At 42.6% G+C, this 22,951-nt stretch overlaps 1 protein-coding gene across 1 annotated transcript in view; it reads left to right on the top strand.

The window, feature by feature from the left end:
• LOC126456602 (glutamate receptor ionotropic, kainate glr-3-like) overlaps window positions 1-22,951 on the top strand; it is a 199,120-nt gene that overhangs the window by 32,333 nt on the left and 143,836 nt on the right. Inside the window, exon 4 of the mRNA XM_050092347.1 lies at window positions 16,771-17,002. Coding sequence (XP_049948304.1) covers window positions 16,771-17,002 — 232 coding nt within the window. The remainder of the gene's footprint in view (window positions 1-16,770; window positions 17,003-22,951) is intronic.

Here is a 22,951-nt window from a genome sequence, read left to right as displayed (position 1 = left end):
TTATCGATGACAGGTGTCTGCATTTCGTTAATCGACTAATTTCAGGATCAGATCCTTTAATCAACTGTATGACAGATTAGTACACAGACTATTCGGACGATTGGCTTATGTTACATTAAGTGTAGTGAGAGAGTTAATTTCCCGAAACTTTAATGAAAATGAATAAATATAATATAGATAATATGGACGAAGCTTTCACGAAACGGTGACTATCCTATTACTATTCCAACACTACCACGAGTGTTGGAAGGAATTTTTGCTTCAATTAAGTTTGCTAGAAAGCGTTTTCATCTCTAACTGTGTAAGATATCTTCCCACATCTGAAATAGCTATTTCCAAGAGAATATACTCGATCCTTTCAATCATGGCGATATTCTCATTTGTATAGACAACTGAAAACACGGAAAATATTACAGGCTGCACTGCTTTGTCAGCTCGCTTAACTCAAAGTAGAGCATAACTAGTATGAGCCGTTGTTCCCTCAACATTTACTGTCAGACTAGCAAATGAAACGATTTATAAACAGTGAAGCAGTCAGCTGTCATTGCGTATCATACATGCCATGTTTGTCTCACATGTCAAACACATATACCATTCATCGCAATGGCGTTGAAACGGACGGCGACAGCATCTGTAGGCGAAGCTGATTCGAATTCTGCGAGCAGGTAATGAAAGCTGAAGACTAATAGGAAACTACAGGTCGGGACACGTCACTCACAGCACGTTTGTGAGATTCCACTCGTAGGGTGACACTACTATTCACATGAACATCAGTAACCAGTAAATTACGTCTTGCATTGCTTGAGTGAGGTGAGACCTCGCCAAATTCTAAACACTGGAAAGTGCCGTAAATGGAATAATATCACCTTCTACCGACCAATAAGTACCGAGGTCTTTAGAGACGGATCACGAGCTGGGCAAGGAGAAGAATGGGAAACTATATCACCGTGCCTTCTCTCTCAAAGCAACCATCCCAACATTAGAATTAAGAAATTTTCGGGCGTTACTTAAAACCGAAATCTGCGTCGGGAAACGGATATTACACTGTAGTCCTTTCTTCTATAGCAACGCAAGGAGCCTTCTATGAGGGCTTCACGACATAACATGTAAGCAGCTCTATCGAAGGGTAACAACAGCGCAGCAGAAAACCCAAACGGAATTCTCGCAGCACTGACACATGCTTTGACGGGTTTCTGGAAAGACAATATGATGCTCTAAATGTGATCTGGATTTACGTCCACAGACACGATTGTTATACGACACTTTACATCTTTGTGAATCGTCGGGTTTCCTTCTGGACCTATTGATTATATTACTTTGCGTGTAAAGCAGTGTACGATTTGTGCTTTTACCAGTGGGGGGGGAATGTCTTAGGGGGTTAGTATAATTATATATGTTACTAGCTTGGACCGTGGCGTTACCCATGGTTAAACAGTTATTTATAAATAGATGTTAGTGCCGAAACTCACTATTCACGCGTAAGCGCTATCAGAAAAGCCATCCCTTGTTATATCTTTAAAAGTACATTATAGGTAAAGCTTATTTACAAAATCATCTACATACAGGTATATGAGGAGAATTCAAAAAGTAAAGGCACATTTGTGAAAAGCTGTACTTATTCTGATGATAGAAAACTGAAACATGCGTTATTTCTCTACGTAACCTCCCTGGACTTCAATGCAGTTTTCCCAACGTTTTACGAGTTTTTTTTTATTTCATCAGAAAATACGTTTATCGGTTTGAAATGCTTGCCTACTACATAACACTTTTTCAAAATTAATAAACAAACATATTAATAGTATTAATAGTAAGACTGTATTAACAACTTTCAGTGTTCGGCTCCACAAATTTAAATTATCCGTAAAGTTTTACTCCAGTGCGTGGGAAATAAACATCCCAGGTTGGGACGCATAAACTAAAACCAGAGGATGGGATGGTCTGATGCTGAGGGGCGGAAATCCCCCACCATCCCCTCCTGCAAACCGCACACTGAAAGTACACCAGCGGCAAGACAAAGTCAATACCTTCACTGTGTCTGTAATGTTAACAGTGGATCCCTAAATAAGATTTACCGACATTTCTTCGCCAGAATTGGCGAAATAAATATTCGAGAATTCGAATCAAGAACAGCTGCCAAAATGAGTAACTTATAAGTAAATATCCATAGTGCAATGAAGCAACTACACTCATTTAACCAAATTATGTCTTCTTATCAAGAATGTATACAAGTTAGCTTTCTTTCAGAGTATGTAGATACAACAGCTCCATACTCAATCGGCGAAATATTAGTACCTAATGACTGGAAAGTCGCAGAGGTCTCACCAATACTCGAAAAGGGAAACAGTAATTCGCTGAATTACAGACCCATATTACAGACGTCGATTAGCAGAAGGATTTTGGAACGTATACGCTGTTCATACAATATGACTTGCCTCAAAGAAAACAGTCTATTGACGCATAGCGTGCATCAATTCAGAAACTATCGTTCGTGTGCAACGCATATCAGTCATTATTCTCATGAAGTAATGAGTATTATCGGCTGGGGATCTAAGATTGTTTCCTTATGTTTAGATTTCCAGAAGGCTTTTGATACCGTTACTCATATGGTGTGTCTAATCAAACTGCTTGCTTTAGGAGTATAGTTCCCGTTGTGCGACTGGATTTGTGATTTCCTATCAGAAATGTCACAGTTCGTAATAACTGACCGGAGGTCTGGCCTTCTCCTGCTAAGTGCTATAGGTGTAAGTAAACAGTTTATGAGACAATCTGAGCAACTCTGTTACAGTGTTTACCATCTAGTAAAGTTATCATAAAATCAAAACTAATTGAAAAATGATTTCAATAAAATACTTGTATGGTGCAAAAAGTGGCATCTGACCATAAATAATAATCGAGTGTGAGGTCATCCACATGACTACTAAAAGAAATCCATAAATTTGGGTTAAAAGACAAATCGCACAAATATATGCTGTCAGTTCTACTCAATACACAAGAACTAAAAATAAGAGCAACTTAAAGTGGGAAGATCACATAGATAATTAGGTTATTGAAGTGAAACAAAAATTACGTTTTATTGGGAGAATACTTAGAAGATTCAACAAACGCACTAAAAGGTCTGCCTGAATTACGCTCGTCCGCATGGGATCGTCACCAAAAGTGACTGACGGAGAGCATCGAATTAGTTCTGCTTGATCTGTATTACCTCGAGACAGGGGTGAGAATGTCTCGGATATGATGTTCGAGATGGGGTGGCAGCCATTAAAAACCAAGACGGTTGTCGTTGGAACGAGAATTTTTCACGAAATTTCAGTCCCTAATTTTCCCCTCCGAATGCGAAAATACCCTGTTGTGCAAGTAGATACTGAGAAATGACCAGTGTAATAAAATCTGAGAAATCAGAGCTCATATGGAAAAGTTTAAGTGTTCGTTTTTCCAGCGCGCTGTTCGAGAGTGGCGCGGTAGAGAAACAGTGGGAAAGTGGTTGTGTGAATGCTCTGCCAGGCACTTAAGTGCGCAAAGGAAAGTAGTCATGTAAGTCTACATTGAAATGCAGGTGTAATGTGTGCAAATCGTTTTACATTTTTTGAAAGACCTATTCTGCGGTCTCCAGATATTCTTTTATAAACGGCTAAAATTATCTATGCGACATGGGCGCAACAATTTCACGTTGGTATTAAATGGAATGGCTAACGTCCAAGGAGATGCCTCTGAATAGCTACAAATACTTGTGGCTCCTTGGAGAACCCTCAATAAAACAGCAATCAATGACAAAATTCTTGAAACTCCTGCACCACACACTGACAGACCAAGATCATAGTTTATCGATGTCTTCCAACCAGGCAGCGAATCCTCAGTTCCCCATGGGTTGTGCATGATGCATAATTCGTAAACAATCTTCTACAGAAACACCACCTCACCGTGACCCGGACTGAAAATTATTGCCATGAAGCTGTTGATGCAGAGAAAAATGGTGTGCTGTGATATTCGTGGTCTTTGTAGATCCAGGTCCGCTCATCAAGGAGCACTAAATTAGCAAAATTTGCATGCTGCTCTGTCGCTGATTGCGAGAGAAAGAAGTAAGGTCCTTGAGTGGAGCCACAGCATGCAGGGAGGGAGGGAGCAGCCTCAGCTATCAGTTGAAGTGACGCCTGGGACGCGGAGATGAGCAAGACGGCAGCGAAACAAGACAGAGTTGCAAGTGTGGAAGGTTTCTTCGCGGCTGGCGACGCATCTAATTGGCGACCAAGGAACGGAGCAAGCTGGTGGCCGTCGAATTGGAGAACGACAACACTAGACGCAAGGTTACTGGCAGGTCGGTTTTGTTTACCGGCGGGTCGGTTTTGTTTACTGAGGCCTGCAAGTCTGATGGTGTTTCACTGCTCTGTTTCTGCATTTTCCGTTCTATTGCGTTTGACTGAAGTCAGAAGCCGCCCAAGTGTATTGGTCTTCTTGAGAATACCGCAGTCTAAATTTAAAATAGTGTGCTCTAGTGAGCGTTGAATGCTAACTAACTGATTGTACATTAATCAGGACATTTTAACATTAAAATAATTTCACTCTTCAGAGTCGAAGTGGTCATTTTCACTGCTAAGATCCTTGATATGGTACGTTCTCGTTTATTTACAGATCCCCTGGGCGAGTTAAATTCCGTAGAGCCACATTCCAAGTTTTGACTTACACGTACACCCCTGGAAATTGAAATAAGAACACCGAGAATTCACTGTCCCAGGAAGGGGAAACTTTATTGACACATTCCTGGGGTCAGATACATCACATGATCACACTGACAGAACCACAGGCACATAGACACAGGCAACAGAGCATGCACAATGTCGGCACTAGTACAGTGTATATCCACCTTTCGGAGCAATGCAGGCTGCTATTCTCCCATGGAGACGATCGTAGAGATGCTGGATGTAGTCCTGTGGAACGGCTTGCCATGCCATTTCCACCTGGCGCCTCAGTTGGACCAGCTTTCGTGCTAGACGTGCAGACCGCGTGAGACGACGCCTCATCCAGTCCCAAACATGCTCAATGGGGGACAGATCCGGAGATCTTGCTGGCCAGGGTAGTTGACTTACACCTTCTAGAGCACGTTGGGTGGCACGGGATACATGCGGACGTGCATTGTCCTGTTGGAACAGCAAGCTCCCTTGCCGGTCTAGGAATGGTAGAACGATGGGTTCGATGACGGTTTGGATGTACCGTGCACTATTCGGTGTCCCCTCGACGATCACCAGTGGTGTACGGCCAGTGTAGGAGATCGCTCCCCACACCATGATGCCGGGTGTTGGCCCTGTGTGCCTCGGTCGTATGCAGTCCTGATTGTGGCGCTCACCTGCACGGCGCCAAACACGCATACGACCATCATTGGCACCAAGGCAGAAGCGACTCTCATCGCTGAAGACGACACGTCTCCATTCGTCCCTCCATTCACGCCTGTCGCGACACCACTGGAGGCGGGCTGCACGATGTTGGGGCGTGAGCGGAAGATGGCCTAACGGTGTGCGGGACCGTAGCCCAGCTACATGGAGACGGTTGCGAATGGTCCTCGCCGATACCCCAGGAGCAACAGTGTCTCTAATTTGCTGGGAAGTGGCGGTGCGGTCCCCTACGGCACTGCGTAGGATCCTACGGTCTTGGCGTGCATCCGTGCGTCGCTGCGGTCCGGTCCCAGGTCGACGGGCACGTGCACCTTCCGCCGACCACTGGCGACAACATCGATGTACTGTGGAGACCTCACGCCCCACGTGTTGAGCAATTCGGCGGTACGTCCACCCGGCCTCCCGCATGCCCACTATACGCCCTCGCTCAGAGTCCGTCAACTGCACATACGGTTCACGTCCACGCTGTCGCGGCATGCTACCAGTGTTAAAGACTGCGATGGAGCTCCGTATGCCATGGCAAACTGGCTGACACTGACGGCGGCGGTGCACAAATGCTGCGCAGCTAGCGCCATTCGACGGCCTACACCGCGGTTCCTGGTGTGTCCGCTGTGCCGTGCGTGTGATCATTGCTTGTACAGCCCTCTCGCAGTGTCCGGAGCAAGTATGGTGGGTCTGACACACCGGTGTCAATGTGTTCCTTTTTCCATTTCCAGGAGTGTATTTGGAAGAACGTTAAGGGTCTCATATCTGTTAGTAGAGTACTACTGGTTGTGATACTCTTGTCAGGTCTCCAACTGGACCATCCAATCATCTAGATGCACTATTTAAGCGGTATATCTGGACGCCATCTTCAAGTGAGAACACTGTTTAGTAATCTCGCTGGAACTAATTCATACGAGTTAACGCGTCCCTTTTATACGCCGCGGAAAAACAACATTGCGTGCGCCAGAATCCGTCGCTTCTGCCCACTAGTGCGGGTGAATGTACAACGCCCCGTCGTTGAAGCGGGAAAAAAAGAAGAAGCGCTGTCCAGTACCTCTGCCGACCGAATCAACGACAGTTATTCCCAATGTTATATAAAACAGTTTCCAAAATTTTACTTAATGGTTAACTGTTGGCTGTATTTACAATGTTGTCTGCCTGTCCATTTTCGACTGATTAATTTAAAACACAGTCACAATAACGAAAAGCAGCGACTATCTGTGTCGCATCAATCTGAAAGTGGTAGGGAGCTGGTGCTGAGTGGTAACGTCTTGTATCACAATAATTAAAGTCAAGTTTAAATGAACTGCTCAATTTTCTATCTTTCATTAATATGACTATACATGGAATACCGGTGGCACGATTAAAGAAAAAAAAACCTTCAACAAAAACAATTGTTCAGGGAATTTAAATAACACAAGCACATGAGCATTGAAACAGGAGCTGCTACCAAAAATTAGTATTACAGTTCAAGAAAAACAACTGTTGGCAGGCTTTAACAAAATGAGCCAGTGAGTTAAACGGCAACTACACACCACCAGATTTAGTCTTACACTTACAGAAAAAAACTGGTGACCGATATCAATAAAATGATACAATGAATTTAGCAGCAACTTCCCTCCAAATGTACACCATAGCAATTTATAGAAAGCAACCGATGGCAGAATTATAAGAGACACCAGTCTGTAATAAACGGAAGACAGACGAACAAAAATAAAAAAATAAACCTACCCGTACACAAAAGAGAGAATCTCGAGTTTAAGGGACCACTTGTGCACACAAGGTACAACAAGGCACAATAAATAAATATCTAATTACCATGTCGTAGAAATGACTTAAACTACATACACCATTGCCACTTGCACAGCACCCACAGTTAGCACAACCCGACTTTTTCTTGCAGCTCCACAAATACTGTAAGACTAATAACAAAGTAAGGATAAGAAATCACTTAATAGCCGATCTAATGTAACAAATTCACTGGCACTACTGTGCTTCTGACAAGTTTATTACAAAACAATATGGTATAAAGCAAAACGCTCATCGTCATTTCTGAGAATCTATGAGGAAGTCAAGCCTCCAGATAACCGTGACCGCTAGCAAACGTGTACTTCCGTCATACAGCTGTCATTCAGGACTAAACAGGCCGTAATTAAACAAGAGTCGTTACGATCAATGATCGGAACTGAGTGACTGATCCCGCCGCCACAGCGGAATTAGCTTTCCTTCAGATATTCGAACTTGAAGCACAGGTTTCAACCGTCATGGTGTAACAGTTTTCCACCGGCCGATATTCACTGGCCAAACATGAGCAATTGGTACGTCGGAACAGCACAGACTAGCGCTTGAAGCCTAGCTGCTGGCTAAGCATCGCGCCAGCCCCGAAGACACTACTGCCCTTGCTCACATCTGACTGCCACTCCGGAACTGACTAAGGATGCTGGCCACTAAGGCAGACCTTGAATCGCGCCCCCATGTGACCTTCCCTCTGGTTGCAGATTCGCCGCCCGTCCCACTGCCACAACCAGTGGATCTGTCGACCTAAAGCACTAGTCAATAGAATGCCAAAAGAATAAAACCGACAAACTGCAGGGACGGAATCCTGACTAGAAATGGAGGAAACAAGATTCCATGAACGCGTGTCCGGATATAGTCGGTGTTCGGGCAGCAACAGCAAATTATCCCGGAACACAGTACAGAGCTGCATCGCATCCTCGTCACAACAGATGTTCAAAGAGACCTCCATGCGATGCAACGCACGCGCTCACGTTTGCTTATGATCCAGCAAACACATAATCGTACTTTTGCTTACATCATGCTGACCGGCCACTTGTCTGGAGCTTATAATAGGGTTCGTTTCAATATTCTGCAGAACGTCTTCAAAATCTGCACGTCTACCTGAAAGGACCCACGATCACATAAACAACGAAAAAGGGCTTCAAATGTTGTGTGTTGTGGTTGATGTCTGTGAGGGTACTTGTTCTGATACAGCCGTGCTGGCTCTCGACCGTTTCCGTCTGCCTGGCTGTACACAAACACCATCTTTGCTTGTTTCCGACATGAATGCCGGACCCCGCTGCTGCTTTCTCTAAGCTACGTGAATCACACAGCCTGCAACACACACGGAACACACGAAACCTGGTGAGAGGTATTCTCATTGGTCAGCGGCATCTACCGTGGCTGCGATACATTTCCAGATACATGTTCATAGGACCTTTTTTCCCCCATTTCCCACCGAGTGAGGTGGCGCAGTGGTTATCACACTGGACTCGCAATCGGGTGGACGATGGTTATATCCTGCGTCCGGCCATCCTTGTTTAGGTTTTCCGTGATTTCCCTAAGTCGCTTCAGACAGATGCCGGGATGGTTCCTGTGAAAGCAACACGGCCGACTACCTTTCCGATCCTTCCCGAATCCGATGACCTCGCAGTTTGGTCTCCTCCCTCAAATCAACCCAACCCCATTTCCAGTCGGGAATCCGTCCCTGGAGTTTATCAGTTCTACTATTTATCACCCTGCATATTGCTACTTTAGCATAACTAAAAAGAAAAATATAGAACGCTAATTTAGACCAGTTCAGAAATACTTCGAATCAGAAGCAGCCCTTGATAGTGAGTTTAGGAGGAAGGATCTTTCCAATCTAAAAATTAAATTTCAATCGTAACCGTCGTTTCTTGTTAAGCCCGCTCAAGAAACTCTTTCATCAAATATGGTATCTTTTCGTGTAGCAGAAGTACTAATGAAACATGTAGAATCTTTTGACGATGCACGTTTGTTAAGGAGGGCCTTATAGCAGCTACTGAATCCTTGCTTACCACATTAACTTATGATTTTGATAAAACTGATGTTATCGGATTTCAGTATAAAAGAAAACTTGCATACAATTTTCATCTGGAACACACTGTATAACGACAAGATTTTTACAGGGTTATAAATACAAAATAAAATAGGGGTAATGCAGGAGTAGGCTTAATAATGAATAAAAAAATAGGAGTGCGTGTAAGCTACTACAAACAGCATAGTGAACGTATTATAGTGGCCACGATAGACACGAAGCCCATTCCTACTACAGTGGTACAAGTTTATATGCCCACTAGCTCTGCAGATGACGAAGAAATTGAGGAAAAGTATGATGAGATAAAAGAAATTATTCAGGTAGTGAAGGGAGACGAAAATTTAATAGTCATGGGTGACTGGATTTCGACAGTAGGAATAGGGAGAGAAGGAAACATAGTACGTGAATATGGAATGGGGCTAAGAAATGAAAGAGGAAGCCGTCTGGTAGAATTTTGCATAGAGCATAACTTAATCATAGCTAACACTTGGTTCAAGAATCATAAAAGAAGGTTGTATACATGGAAGAATCCTGGAGATACTGAAAGGTATCAGATAGATTATATTATGGTAATTCAGAGATTTAGGAACCAGGTTTTAGATTGTAGGACGTTTCCAGGGGCAGATGTGGACTCTGACCACAATCTATTGGATATGAACTGAAGATTCAAGTTGAAGAAATTGCAAAAAGGTGGGAATTTAAGAGATGGGACCTGGATAAACTGACTAAACCAGAGGTTGTTCAGAGTTTCAGGGACAGCATAAGGGAACAATTGACAGGAATGGGGGAGAGAAATACTGTAGAAGAAGAACGGGTAGCTATGAGGGATGAAGTAGTGAAGGCAGCAGAGGATCAAGTAGGTAAAAAGACGAGGGCTAGTAGAAATCCTTGGGTAGCAGATGAAATACTGAATTTAATTGAAGAAAGGAGAAAATATAAAAATGCAGTAAATGAAGCAGGCGAAAAGGAATACAAACGTCTCAAAAATGAGATCGACAGGAAGTGCAAAATGGCTAAGCAGGCATGGCTAGAGGACAATTGTAAGGATGTAGAGGCTTATCTCACTAGGGGTAAGATAGATACTGCCTACAGGAAAATTAAAGAGAACTTTGGAGAAAAGAGAACCACTTGTATGAATATCAAGAGCTCAGATGGAAACTCAGTTCTAACCAAAGAAGGGAAAGCAGAAAGGTGGAAGGAGTATATAGAGGGTCTATACAAGGGCAATGTACTTCAGGACAATATCATGGAAATGGAAGAGGATGTAGATGAAGATGAAATGGGAGATACGATACTGCGTGAAGAGTTTCACAGAGTACTGAAAGACCTGAGTCGAAACAAGGCCCCAGGAGTAGACAACATTCCATTAGAACTACTGACGGCCTTGCGAGAGTCAGTCCTGATAAAACTCTACCATCTGGTGAGCAAAATATATGAGACAGGCGAAATACCCTCAGACTTCAAGAAGAATATAATAATTCCAGTCCCAAAGAAAGCAGGTGTTGACAGATGTGAAAAATACCCAACTATCAGTTTAATAAGTCACAGCTGCAAAATACTAACGCGAATTCTCTACAGACAGATGGAAAAACTAGTAGACGCTGACCTCGGGGAAGATCAGTTTGGATTCCGTAGAAATATTGGAACACATGAGGCAAAACTGACCTTACGACTTATCCTAGAAGGAAGATTAAGGGAAGGCAAACCTACGTTTCTAGCATTTGTAGACTTAGAGAAAGCTTTTGACGATGTTGACTGGAATACTCTCTTTAAAATTCTAAAGGTGGCAGGGGTAAAATACAGGGAGCGAAAGGCTATTTACAATTTGTACAGAAACCAGATGTCAGTTATAATATTCTAGGGGCATGAAAGTGAAGCAGTGGTTGGGAAGGGAGTGAGACACGGTTGTAGCCTCTCCCCGATGTTATTCAACCTGTATATTGAGCAAGCAGTAAAGGAAACAAAAGAAAAATTTGAAGTAGGTAATAAAATCCAGGGAGAAGAACTAAAAACTTTGAGGTTCGCCGATGACATTGTAATTCTGTCAGAGACAGCAAAGGACTTGGAAGAGCAGTTGAACGGAATGGACAGTGTCTTGAAAGGCGGATATAAGATGAACATCAACAAAAGCAAAACGAGGATAATGGAATGTATTCGAATTAAGTCGGGTGATGCTGAGGGAATTAGATTAGGAAATGAGATGCTTAAAGTAGTAAGTTTTGCTACTTGGGGAGCAAAATAATTGATGATGGTCGAAGTAGAGAAGATATAAAATGTAGACTGGCAATGGCAAAGAAAGCGTTTCTGAAGAAGAGAAATTTGTTAACAGCGAATCCAGATTTAAGTGTCAGGAAGGCGTTTCTGAAAATATTTGTATGGAGTGTAGCCATGTATGGAATTGAAACTTGGACAGTTAATAGTTTGGACAAGAAGAGAATAGAAGCTTTCGAAATGTGGTGCTACAGAGGAATGTTGAAGATTAGGTGGGTAGATCACGTAACTAATGAGGAGGTATTGAATACGATTGGGGAGAAGAGAGGTTTGTGGCACAACTTGACTAGAAGAAGGGATCGGTTGGTAGGACATGTCCTGAGGCATCAAGGCATCACAAATTCAGCATTGGAGGGCAGCGTGGTGGGAGACCAAGAGATGAATACACTAAGCAGATTCAGAAGGTTGTAGGTTGCAGTAGGTACTGGGAGATGAAGGAGCTTGAACAGGATAGATTAGCATGGAGAGCTGCATCAAACCTGTCTCAGGACTGAAGACCACAACAGCACAACACTGAAAATGATACATATTATGGGTAATGCCAGAAAAAATGTGAATTCTGTTAACTCGAAATTACCACAGAGAAGGAAGTGTTATTAGTCGAATTGGATAGCCTGTATGGAGACCTTCTATTGCGCACCGAAGTTCGATGGCTGAGCGGGGACATGGTTCTAAACATACTTAGAGAACAACTGAAAGCGACAAAATCTTTTGTGTCTGAAAGAGAGGAAGATTACACCAACACTATGTGATTTCAGCTGACTTTTGGATCTGGCAGTTGTAAATGACATGCCAATTAAAGTAAATCAGGTAAACAAGGAATTTCGATTAAAAAGCCAAACCGCCGTAACTGCTATCTCTTCTGTAAAGTATTTAATGCGGAAATTTGACCATTGGATAGCACAGTTACGGAAATGAAATGTGAAACACTTTCCTGAAATGCAGTTAGAACTATCGGATCAACAAACATCGCAGGATCAAGAAGCAGCGAAGGAATAAACGGCCAACCCGACAGCACTGAAAACAGATTTTGAAAACCGTTTTTTTTTTCAGTCTCAATGCAATAGATCCTGTACTAGCTTCTATAACTCATCCTTCCCAAAAAGTGGATGTGAAAGACATTTCTAGTAAAATGAGCGAGACTGAACCTGAAGAGGGAATAATTCGATTTAAAAATGACGTTTCCTTAAATCCAGAGCACAATGAAGATACCTTTTGGAGATTAGTGAGTTAAAAACTTACCCTAAATTTGTGTAAGCGGCAACTATTTATCGTTTTTGCATCAGTTTCTCTATGTGAGGCACCGTTTTTAACCATGAACATAGTGAAGTGTAAGTGTATAAAAAACTGATTCTCATCTTTCAGACGATGAGAAGTCGGCTCTGACAGGTGATTCACTGGATTATAATAACCTTTCCGATGATATGCAATGACAAGTAGCTCAGTAAACTGTTTTCAACATTTATGTTGGTATATATTTTTCTTTACTACTGTCGTGATTTCTTGAAAAGTGAGTGGTAGGTCCACAACTTTTCATGGAGAGATAATCAACTTTCATGTATTTTGTATAATGAATACAGTTAATTTAGGGTATAGTGCCCTTTTGTACTTAAACCTATTTGAATGTTTGTCATTAGATCTCTGAATGGACTAAGTTACATGCCGAAAAAGACTGAGCACATCTGCTGTACACCATTACGTTTACAAACGGCAGCTGTGCATCAGTTTCCATCTCCGTTGTGAACTTCATGCTGGGATGACGGTAATTAAAACGATTCATGGAATCGTTCAAAGCGTTGTTCCATGTGACACACCATAAACGTGTAGTTGACATATCTCCAAAAACAGTAAGGTTTTAAAAATGCCTTCCTCAGAGCCCTGTCTTCAAAACACATCCGAAAACAAATTGGCGACCATGGGAAATAATGGACTTCCCGTAGCCACTCCATTCAATTGTTCAAAATAGTTGACATTGAAGAAAAAAAGTTGATTTTAGCGTATGACTGTAAAGCTTAGAGATTTTCTTGTTCCGTTTTTCAGTAAATAAGATCAAGGTTTCATCAAGGGGAACAAGTAAAAGAGTGGCAACCTTCTTTTGAAGCTTACGTGCACTCACGGGTGAATTAATTGCAAAAGATGCGACAAAATTACCTTTGGTGACTTCGTCTGGACGAGTTCCACAACCATTGCGTTGCCTTTGTTGAAACGTCCTATTTCCTGAAGCGGCGGGAAGGTGGGTTCTGGACGGAATATCGGTCTCTGCGGAGTTCTTCTGCTTATGTCATAATAATAGAAAAGTTATGATAATGCTATTTTTTTATCAATTACTGCCTTTGCTATATGTCTTCCTTAAAACTGCTACATTATCATACTGTATCGGTTTTGTAAATATGATAATTACATCGGAGTATTAGTTCTGTTAACTTTATCTCCAGAAATAAGAGCCATGTCTACCTTCTGTTAGTGGTGTACATGTACTCACACAAACCGTCAATCTAAAATGGTCTACTGAATGGCCGGAGTGCATAATCCTTGTGTTTCCATTTGTTTACTTCTAGTTCCAGCAAGTGAGCGAGTTACGACACCCTGGATACCTACACAGTGTGCTAGTACAGGAAAGAGAATGTTAATTTTGCGTTACGTTTTTAATAACGTCGTGTTTACTTGAATGATACACTGTGGTACGTCTTTGAGTAGATGTTCAGGAGACGAAGGGATTACCTACTAAAAGATATAAAGTGCCATCAGAAGAAGACATACAGGTGTTCGTATTTTTATAACGAATATATTTTCATCAGAGGCAATCATACTGTTTAATTTCCCCTTGCTGAAAGAACATTTGCCCTACATATTTTATTTCGCTTCTGGACAACATGTTGATTAGAGTGGTACAGATTGATGGTACATCACGGATATAAATTTACTAACCATTGACGGAGATAATGTTTTTCTTTTCTCAAGAAATACTGAAAAACATTTACAGAATGGTTAGACCCAAATGAACCCCCACATAGACTTCAAGGGGTGAACTCTGCAGCAGAAAGAGATCAACTATATGAGTGCGCATGTATTCAAGATCAGTCTAGAGCATATTTAATAATCTGTAACCAGTTTGTAGAAATTTAAGGATGAATTATAGAAACAGTTCTCTGGGAGGACAACAACAGCTCAATGACATTGTGAATAACAAGAAAGAATTTTTAACTCCCGAAACCATTTAAATTACGATAAAAATTTCAGAAAGTAAAGAAGTCGGGAATGATGAGGTGCTTCCGAAAGCTACACAGCTATATGAAGGTGTTATATTCGCCACTAACTGTTACACGTCAGTATAGACACATCTCCAGGATCATAATGGTTGTATTTGCGTGATGTAGATGGACCGTTACGGACTCACAGCCTTCGGGAAGTTATTCACGCTAAGAGTCAAACAAGACTGGTGATTTGTCACAATAAAACTGAGTACACCCCAAAGATGTTTTGCCAGAAGTGTACAGTGCATGACTACTGAACGAGGCAGGCCAGATAGCACCTCGCAGGATGTATTACAGGATTCGGTAGACACCAGCTGTATAAAAGCGATAAAAGTAAAATTAAAATCCAGTATGATCTGCTTGCATCCGCCGTATTGTAAAAAGGCCGATGTGGTTAAAGCAGTTCATGCAGGCTACCAGTAGCGAAAAAGATAACTTATCGAATGCTGAGAGTCTATAACGGTCCATCTACATCATAAAAATATAACCGTTATAAACGTGAATACGAGTCTATACTGACGTGAAACCTGTAGCTGCGAATAAAGCATCCTCATACAGCTTTGGAAACATCTAATCATTTCGTACACCTTTAATTGTTAAAATTTTTATCACATTTTAAGTGGTTATTGAATATTTGGGGTTTTCATTGAATTACAGAGCTTGCAGACACTACCTTATCTAAGAATAGCTTCACATAAAATATTGAATGTAAATAACAACTGTTTTACCCTATTATTTAATAATATGAAATGAATTCAGTGAACTGAACTTAAGTAATATATAGTCGGAATGACAGGTGTGGTTAAAAAACACAAGAATGACTGATGATGGGATGCTGTGGGAGTCCAGACACAGGTGGCAAAGTCTGTGACAAGATTGCGAGTTGAAGACATTAGATATGGTGCAGACGACATCTGAACCACTTTGTGGAATGCCTGTACCAGCCACGAGGTAAAGATCAGCTGTTATTAGGACAGTAAGTAAACTTAGGGTTTACTACGAGGTGCATTCTGTAGCAAGTGGCCGTTTCGTGGTAGGTATTATTTGGAACATTTGCCTCTAAATCACCATGAAATTCGCATATTGCAGCACGTCTTAGGAGTCAACACCTGAACGCGAGTTGCATGATCCATTTAGGTACATACGTGTAGTAATAATATGTATGATAACTGCATTTGTGTGAGTTTTCACACTGGTCTGGGACAGTCTGTAGTAAGACCTCATTGAGGAAAGATATGTGCTGAATAGCAGCACTGTAGTTGCTTCATGATGCGTTTAGAAGTTTGAGTGCCACAGGTCTCGGGACTTCTAAAATCTCTATAAGATCTAATGTATTTAGGAAACTTTTCCACAGTATATATTTCAGACTCAGAATTCCTGTGAATAATTCAACACATCAGTCCACCACACACACTCACACACACACACACACACACACACAAACACACACACAGCATTTAAACAAACGTAAATTAGTTTATTAATGAAGTGCATCCATAATGTGATGAGATCGATTTATCCCACCAGCTAAATCCTGCTCGTCATTCAATCAGTTTCCAGCAAATCTCTACACGATATGTAGGTATATAGCCGCCCTAGACTCCACTGTAAACTTCGAAGTTTAAAATCGGTCACACACGCACTTTTATTGATTCTTTATTATGCAACGTTTTTTATTGTACTGTACGGTCGCAATATCGTTGACTTCTTTCTACGCCACACTAACCTCTCTCCGATTTTATTAAAGGAATATTGCTAACGCAAGGAGTTCGGCGATAATAACAGTAGATCAAAGGTTTAGAAATGTCACACGAAAATCAATTTGAGCTTAAGATAGTATGCACACTTATTGCTAGTAGCTTGATCTGTTACCGTTCGTATTTGTAGAAGCGTGCTTTACGGGAAGTTCACTGCCTAAACAACCAGACCCTTGGAAATGCGATACCCTATTAACCACGCAATCAATTCGTTTAGTGCCTGCAGTCTCTGGTGTATGACTTGATAATACTACTGTTTATTGTTTTGCTTTCGTACTCCACAGTAGTCTTCTGTACAGGCAGCGTTGGCGGGGCTGCGGACGGGCGGTACTCGACGGTGGAGGACTGCTTCTTCCGTTCTTTGGGCCTGCTGGTGCTGCAGGCGCCGGACGTGGAGCGGCGCCACACACGTGTCGTGGGCCCCACGCGCCACGTGCTGTCCTGGCTGCTGATCGCCTACCTGCTCGTCACCGCCAGCTACGGCAGCGGACTCTCCTCCGTGCTCACTGTGCCCAGGTACACTCTAAGAGGTTTAGGTGTCGTAACATTCACTCTTGACATAAAAGGAAAGGAACAGGGTCATATGTGGCTGAAGACCATTGTAGTTCTTCACAGAAAGGGTACAAATATCTTTATAATTTCTTTAAGCTGAACAGTTCTTTCTTGGCAGGCTTACGGAGGATAATAAGGATCAGTAGCAAAGATGAGTATTTAAATAAGTAACTGAAATACGCTCGGCTCCGGCAATTACTAGCACATTAACAGCAGGAGCAGGGTCCCTTGTTCGAGCCCCACCAAACATTCGGTTTAATTCTTTCAAAAGTTTATGGTTGGTACAAATGGCTCTGAGCACTATGGGACTTAACATCTGTGGTCATCAGTCCCCTAACTCAGAATTACTTAAACCTAACTAACCTAAGGACATCACACACATCCATGCCCGAGGCAGGATTCGAATGTGCGACCGTAACAGACGCGCGGTTCCGGACTGAGCGCCTAGAACCGCTAGACCACCGCGGCCGGCTCAAAAGTTTATCAAGTGTATTATTTGCTAAAGGGTGTAAGCTGGTAATGGAGTACGCAAAGTCCTCTGAAAGACAGTTGCCACTGAGCAGACAGCACAGAAATAATACTCAAGCACAAAGAAAAACCGAAGTTTTTAAATGGAAAAATGAAAAGTATCTTGTCACCTTGACTATAAAACATTTATGTGATTTCTTATTCAAGTTGTTCGATTTTATATGAAGTTTTTTAATTCAGAGGCCAACCAGCTCTGTGAGCGAACACGCTTATCAAACGTGCTGGCTGTCCAGCTAGCCACCGAGGGTACAGAGGATAGTGCGACTGCAGGGATTTATCCCTTGCACGCTTCCCGTGAGACCCATATTCACAATTTAAAGTCAACTCACTATATTCGTAGTGCTCCTGCCAGTTACACGCACTACTCGCGGCAGACAATCTTACTGAGTCCCGTAAGAGTTCGGACAATGCGTGTGCATCAATGACCGGTTAGCCTTAACTATATGAAGATGGTATCTGTTCTTTCGGAGTCCCGGTCGTGCTACACATTTTTAGTTGTCCCCGTTGATGTACACTCCTGGAAATGGAAAAAAGAACACATTGACACCGGTGTGTCAGACCCACCATACTTGCTCCGGACACTGCGAGAGGGCTGTACAAGCAATGATCACACGCACGGCACAGCGGACACACCAGGAACCGTGGTGTTGACTGTCGAATGGCGCTAGCTGCGCAGCATTTGTGCACCGCCGCCGTCAGTGTCAGCCAGTTTGCCGTGGCATACGGAGCTCCATCGCAGTCTTTAACACTGGTAGCATGCCGCGACAGCGTGGACATGAACCGTATGTGCAGTTGACGGACTTTGAGCGAGGGCGTATAGTCGGCATGCGGGAGGCCGGGTGGACGTACCGCCGAATTGCTCAACACGTGGGGCGTGAGGTCTCCACAGTACATCGATGTTGTCGCCAGTGGTCGGCGGAAGGTGCACGTGCCCGTCGACCTGGGACCGGACCGCAGCGACGCACGGACGCACGCCAAGACCGTAGGATCCTACGCAGTGCCGTAGGGGACCGCACCGCCACTTCCCAGCAAATTAGGGACACTGTTGCTCCTGGGCTATCGGCGAGGACCATTCGCAACCGTCTCCATGAAGCTGGGCTACGGTCCCGCACACCGTTAGGCCGTCATCCGCTCACGCCCCAACAGCGTGCAGCCCGCCTCTAGTGGTGTCGCGACAGGCGTGAATGGAGGGACGAATGGAGACGTGTCGTCTTCAGTGATGAGAGTCGCTTCTGCCTTGGTGCCAATGATGGTCGTATGCGTGTTTGGCGCCGTGCAGGTGAGCGCCACAATCAGGACTGCATACGACCGAGGCACACAGGGCCAACATCCGGCATCATGGTGTGGGGAGCGATCTCCTACACTGGCCGTACACCACTGGTGATCGTCGAGGGGACACTGAATAGTGCACGATATATCCAAACCGTCATCGGACCCATCGTTCCACCATTCCTAGACCGGCAAGGGAACTTGCTGTTCCAACAGGACAATGCACGTCCGCATGTATCCCGTGCCACCCAACGTGCTCTAGAAGGTGTAAGTCAACTACCCTGGCCAGCAAGATCTCCGGATCTGTCCCCCATTGAGCATGTTTGGGACTGGATGAAGCGTCGTCTCACGCGGTCTGCACGTCCAGCACGAACGCTGGTCCAACTGAGGCGCCAGGTGGAAATGGCATGGCATGCCGTTCCACAGGACTACATCCAGCATCTCTACGATCGTCTCCATGGGAGAATAGCAGCCTGCATTGCTGCGAAAGGTGGATATACACTGTACTAGTGCCGACATTGTGCATGCTCTGTTGCCTGTATCTATGTGCCTGTGGTTCTGTCAGTGTGATCATGTGATGTATCTGACCCCAGGAATGTGTCAATAAAGTTTCCCCTTCCTGGGACAATGAATTCAGGGTGTTCTTATTTCAATTTCCAGGAGTGTATATCAATGCCTGTCGGCACGTTAGGGTCTTGATGTAATTTACATTGCTGGTTTTTGTTGCACAAAGAACCGTTTATACCAGTAGCTTGTACAAACCCTCCTACCCAGCACCCGATTGGACGCGAAAAGAGAGCGTAGCGCTGCATATAGCCAATATCCTGAGTGACACAAGCGTATTTCAAGCGTATCATTAAAGTTAGGTAGTTCGTATCGACAGCCAAGCTGGTGCGGAGGTAGTTATTACAAAGGTGACTAGTAGAGGATAATAATTGTAGGCAGTGTTTGATACTACATTACAGACGACTTCCAACAAGCGTGACTTTAATTTGTTGAAATGAAAACATTCTTGCTCATACATCATTTCATAATAGCCGGCTGGTTGGTCGAGCGGTTTTAGGCGCCTAAGTCTGGAACCGCGCGACCGCTCCGGTCGCTGATTCGAATCCTACCTCGGGCATGGATGTGTGTGATGGCCTTAGGCTAGTTGGGTTTAAGTAATTCTGAGTTAGAGGACTGATGACCACAGATGTTAAGTCCCATAGTGCTCAGAGCCATTTGAACCATTTTGTTTTTGCTACACGAACTATTATGAAATGCGCTATGGGACTTAACGTCTAAGATCATCAGTCCCATAGAACTTAGAACTTTTTAAACCTAACTAACCTAAGGACATAACACACATCCATGCCCGAGGTAGGATTCGAACTTACGACCGTAGTGGTCGCACGGTTCCAGACTGTAGCGCCTAGAACCGCTCGGCCACCCCAACCGGCTCGTGTAGCACAGATATTATGATAATATATTAATAATGTATATTTTGCTAACGATGAAACACCTCTTTGTTAGTTCATCATAGTCGACGTGAAGTGTCATTTGGATGACGGAACAAACATTTTCCTTAAACCAGGCACACCTGACGAAAGAAAAATTACTGTTTTAGGGAACTTCACAGTAATTACCAGCAGTTTGCATTTCTTGTTTTTCAGAATGGCGGTGGAGTAGGAAATGGTCCTGGCTGTTGCTCTACACACTGTACTGCACACCAGGCATACTTAAAGCAATTCGTAAAACATGCCGATGGAAAATGATAATAGACAATTGGCTGAAATCTGAGAATAGTGTTCTCCTGATAAACCTGAAATGACACGGAGCTATAGGAAATTATATTATCCAACCATTTCCTTAAAAATACTTTCCACAGTCGAAAACATTCTTTGTCAAGAGGCTTATTGGTTGTTCAGGATGGAATCTGAGTTTTATCAACGGACTTTTCCTTGTCTTCCTCAAAAAGGAGGTGTCATTATATCCAAGTAATGAACGCAACAAAAGCAATCTTTTAATTTCTGCATATGGTTAGAAACCATTTTGAATGAAATATTAAATATTATTCGTTCCTATTTTTTCCGATTTTCATTGATCAATTATAAGAATTTTGCAACTAAATATCCTTTCTTTAACTTTTGGCCTTAATATGCCCTGAGGTCATACATATCACTGGCGTTGTTGTATACGAATGTCTCACAACATTAATCGATTGCACAACAGACTCTCTCCCTTCTAGCCTCGAAATCTTAAAGTGGGGTTGGCTCGCAGTTCTTTCACGAAATCTTATGATCCGCATTAGACATAGCAAATGCGGGGATTACAGCAACCTCCGTCTTCATGCCAGCTATGAATTAATAGCGTTACCTCTACATCTATACTTGAAGCAGCTATCGTTTTCTTGTGACTTCCTTTACTGTGTGATTGCTTGAATCTGCTTAACACGTTCGACGAGGCCTTGAAATCAGCAATGTTCATCTCAAATGTGATACGAAGGGCACAGTCTAGCAGATATCCATGAGTATGTATGACCTCTCACTATCAGTTCTACATGGTTTATATCTCAAGAAGACACCTCTAAGGAAGTGTTGATCATTTATTATTGAAATTTAGGGTTTTATCATGTTATTATTGGGGATGACTAGACTCTCTTACCAACATACACGATATATCTTTTGGATAGTTTTTCCATCACTATTTTGCGAATTTTATTTTTGCACGTATTTACTACTCATTGTAAGTCTTTCTTCCATTCACACATTTCACGGTCAGGTATTACGAAGCTCAGAGGGATCTGCACACCGCTTAACATTAAATCTTAAAGACACTGGGTACCTTAAAGACAATGGATACCATTTAGTTGTATATCTCCGTTGTTAACACTTAAGTTGCCACAAAAGCAACTGGCTATTTTTATTGATATTAAATAAGTGGCAGATTTGAGTGAACACTACTCCGTCCGAACAGGCCTCCGATTGCATCAGTCAGACGCTCTTCATTATGTAACCGCAGCATTATTGGATCTTCAGGAATATTCCTTGCAATTCCAAATATAGTTTCTATATGTTAGCTACATTTCATACACAGCAATATGCGAGCTGAAATGCACCATATGTAAACTGATCAGTGACCAAATTTATCACTGTGAATACTTTGAAATATCTGCCGTAGGTAATTTAATATCGAAATATCGTACTAACTATGAGATACAACGAAACGAATGCCAGTGCATTATCAGGATGAGATATGAGACAATAAGGTACAACAGAATAATTTCTTAACGAATATTTTCCTCGAAATCTAATGAGACGTACTGCAGAGCAGAGAACATATAGAAGTAAAAAAACCAAGTTTTTAATATTTGAATGAAAACGTAAAGGTTATACTGAGAAACTGATAACACAGGAGATGTAGATTCCCTTTGTACACATAAAATATTATTTTAGAGGTACAGCAGAAAGTTCAGTATTTGAATTTCTACATGTTGTTGTCGTTGTGGTCGTCAGTTCTGAGACTGTTTTGATGCAGCTCTCCATGTTACTCTATCCAGTGCAAGTTTCTTCATCTCCCAGTGCCTACTGCAACCTACATCCTTTTTATTCATCTCTTGGACTCCCTCTATGATTTTTACCTTCCACGCTGCCCTCCAATACTAAATTGGTGATCCCTTGATGCTTAGAACATGTCCTACCAACCGATCCCTCCTTCTAGTCAAGTTGTGCCACAAACTCCTCTTCTCCCCAATTCAATTCAGTACCTCCTCATTAGTTATGTGATCTACCCATCTAATCTTCAGCATTCTTCTGTAGCACCACATCTCGAAAGCTTCTATTCTCTTCTTGTCCAAACTATTTATCGTCCATGTTTCACTTCCATACATGGCTACACTCTGTACAAATACTTTCAGAAACGACGTCCTTACGCTTAAATCTATCTCTTCTTCAGAAACTCTTTCCTTGCCATTGCCAGTCTACATTTTATATCCTCTCTACCTCAACCATCACCACAGAATTACAATGTCATCGGCAAGCCTCAAAGTTTTTATTTCTTCTCCGTGGATTTTAATACCTATTCCAAAATTTTCTTTTCTTTCCTTTACTGCTTTCTCAACATACAAATTGAATAACA

The sequence above is a fragment of the Schistocerca serialis genome, chromosome 2 (genome assembly GCF_023864345.2).
Source record: "Schistocerca serialis cubense isolate TAMUIC-IGC-003099 chromosome 2, iqSchSeri2.2, whole genome shotgun sequence".
Lineage (NCBI taxonomy): Eukaryota > Metazoa > Arthropoda > Insecta > Orthoptera > Acrididae > Schistocerca > Schistocerca serialis.
This window is presented reverse-complemented; position numbering and strand designations above follow the sequence as displayed.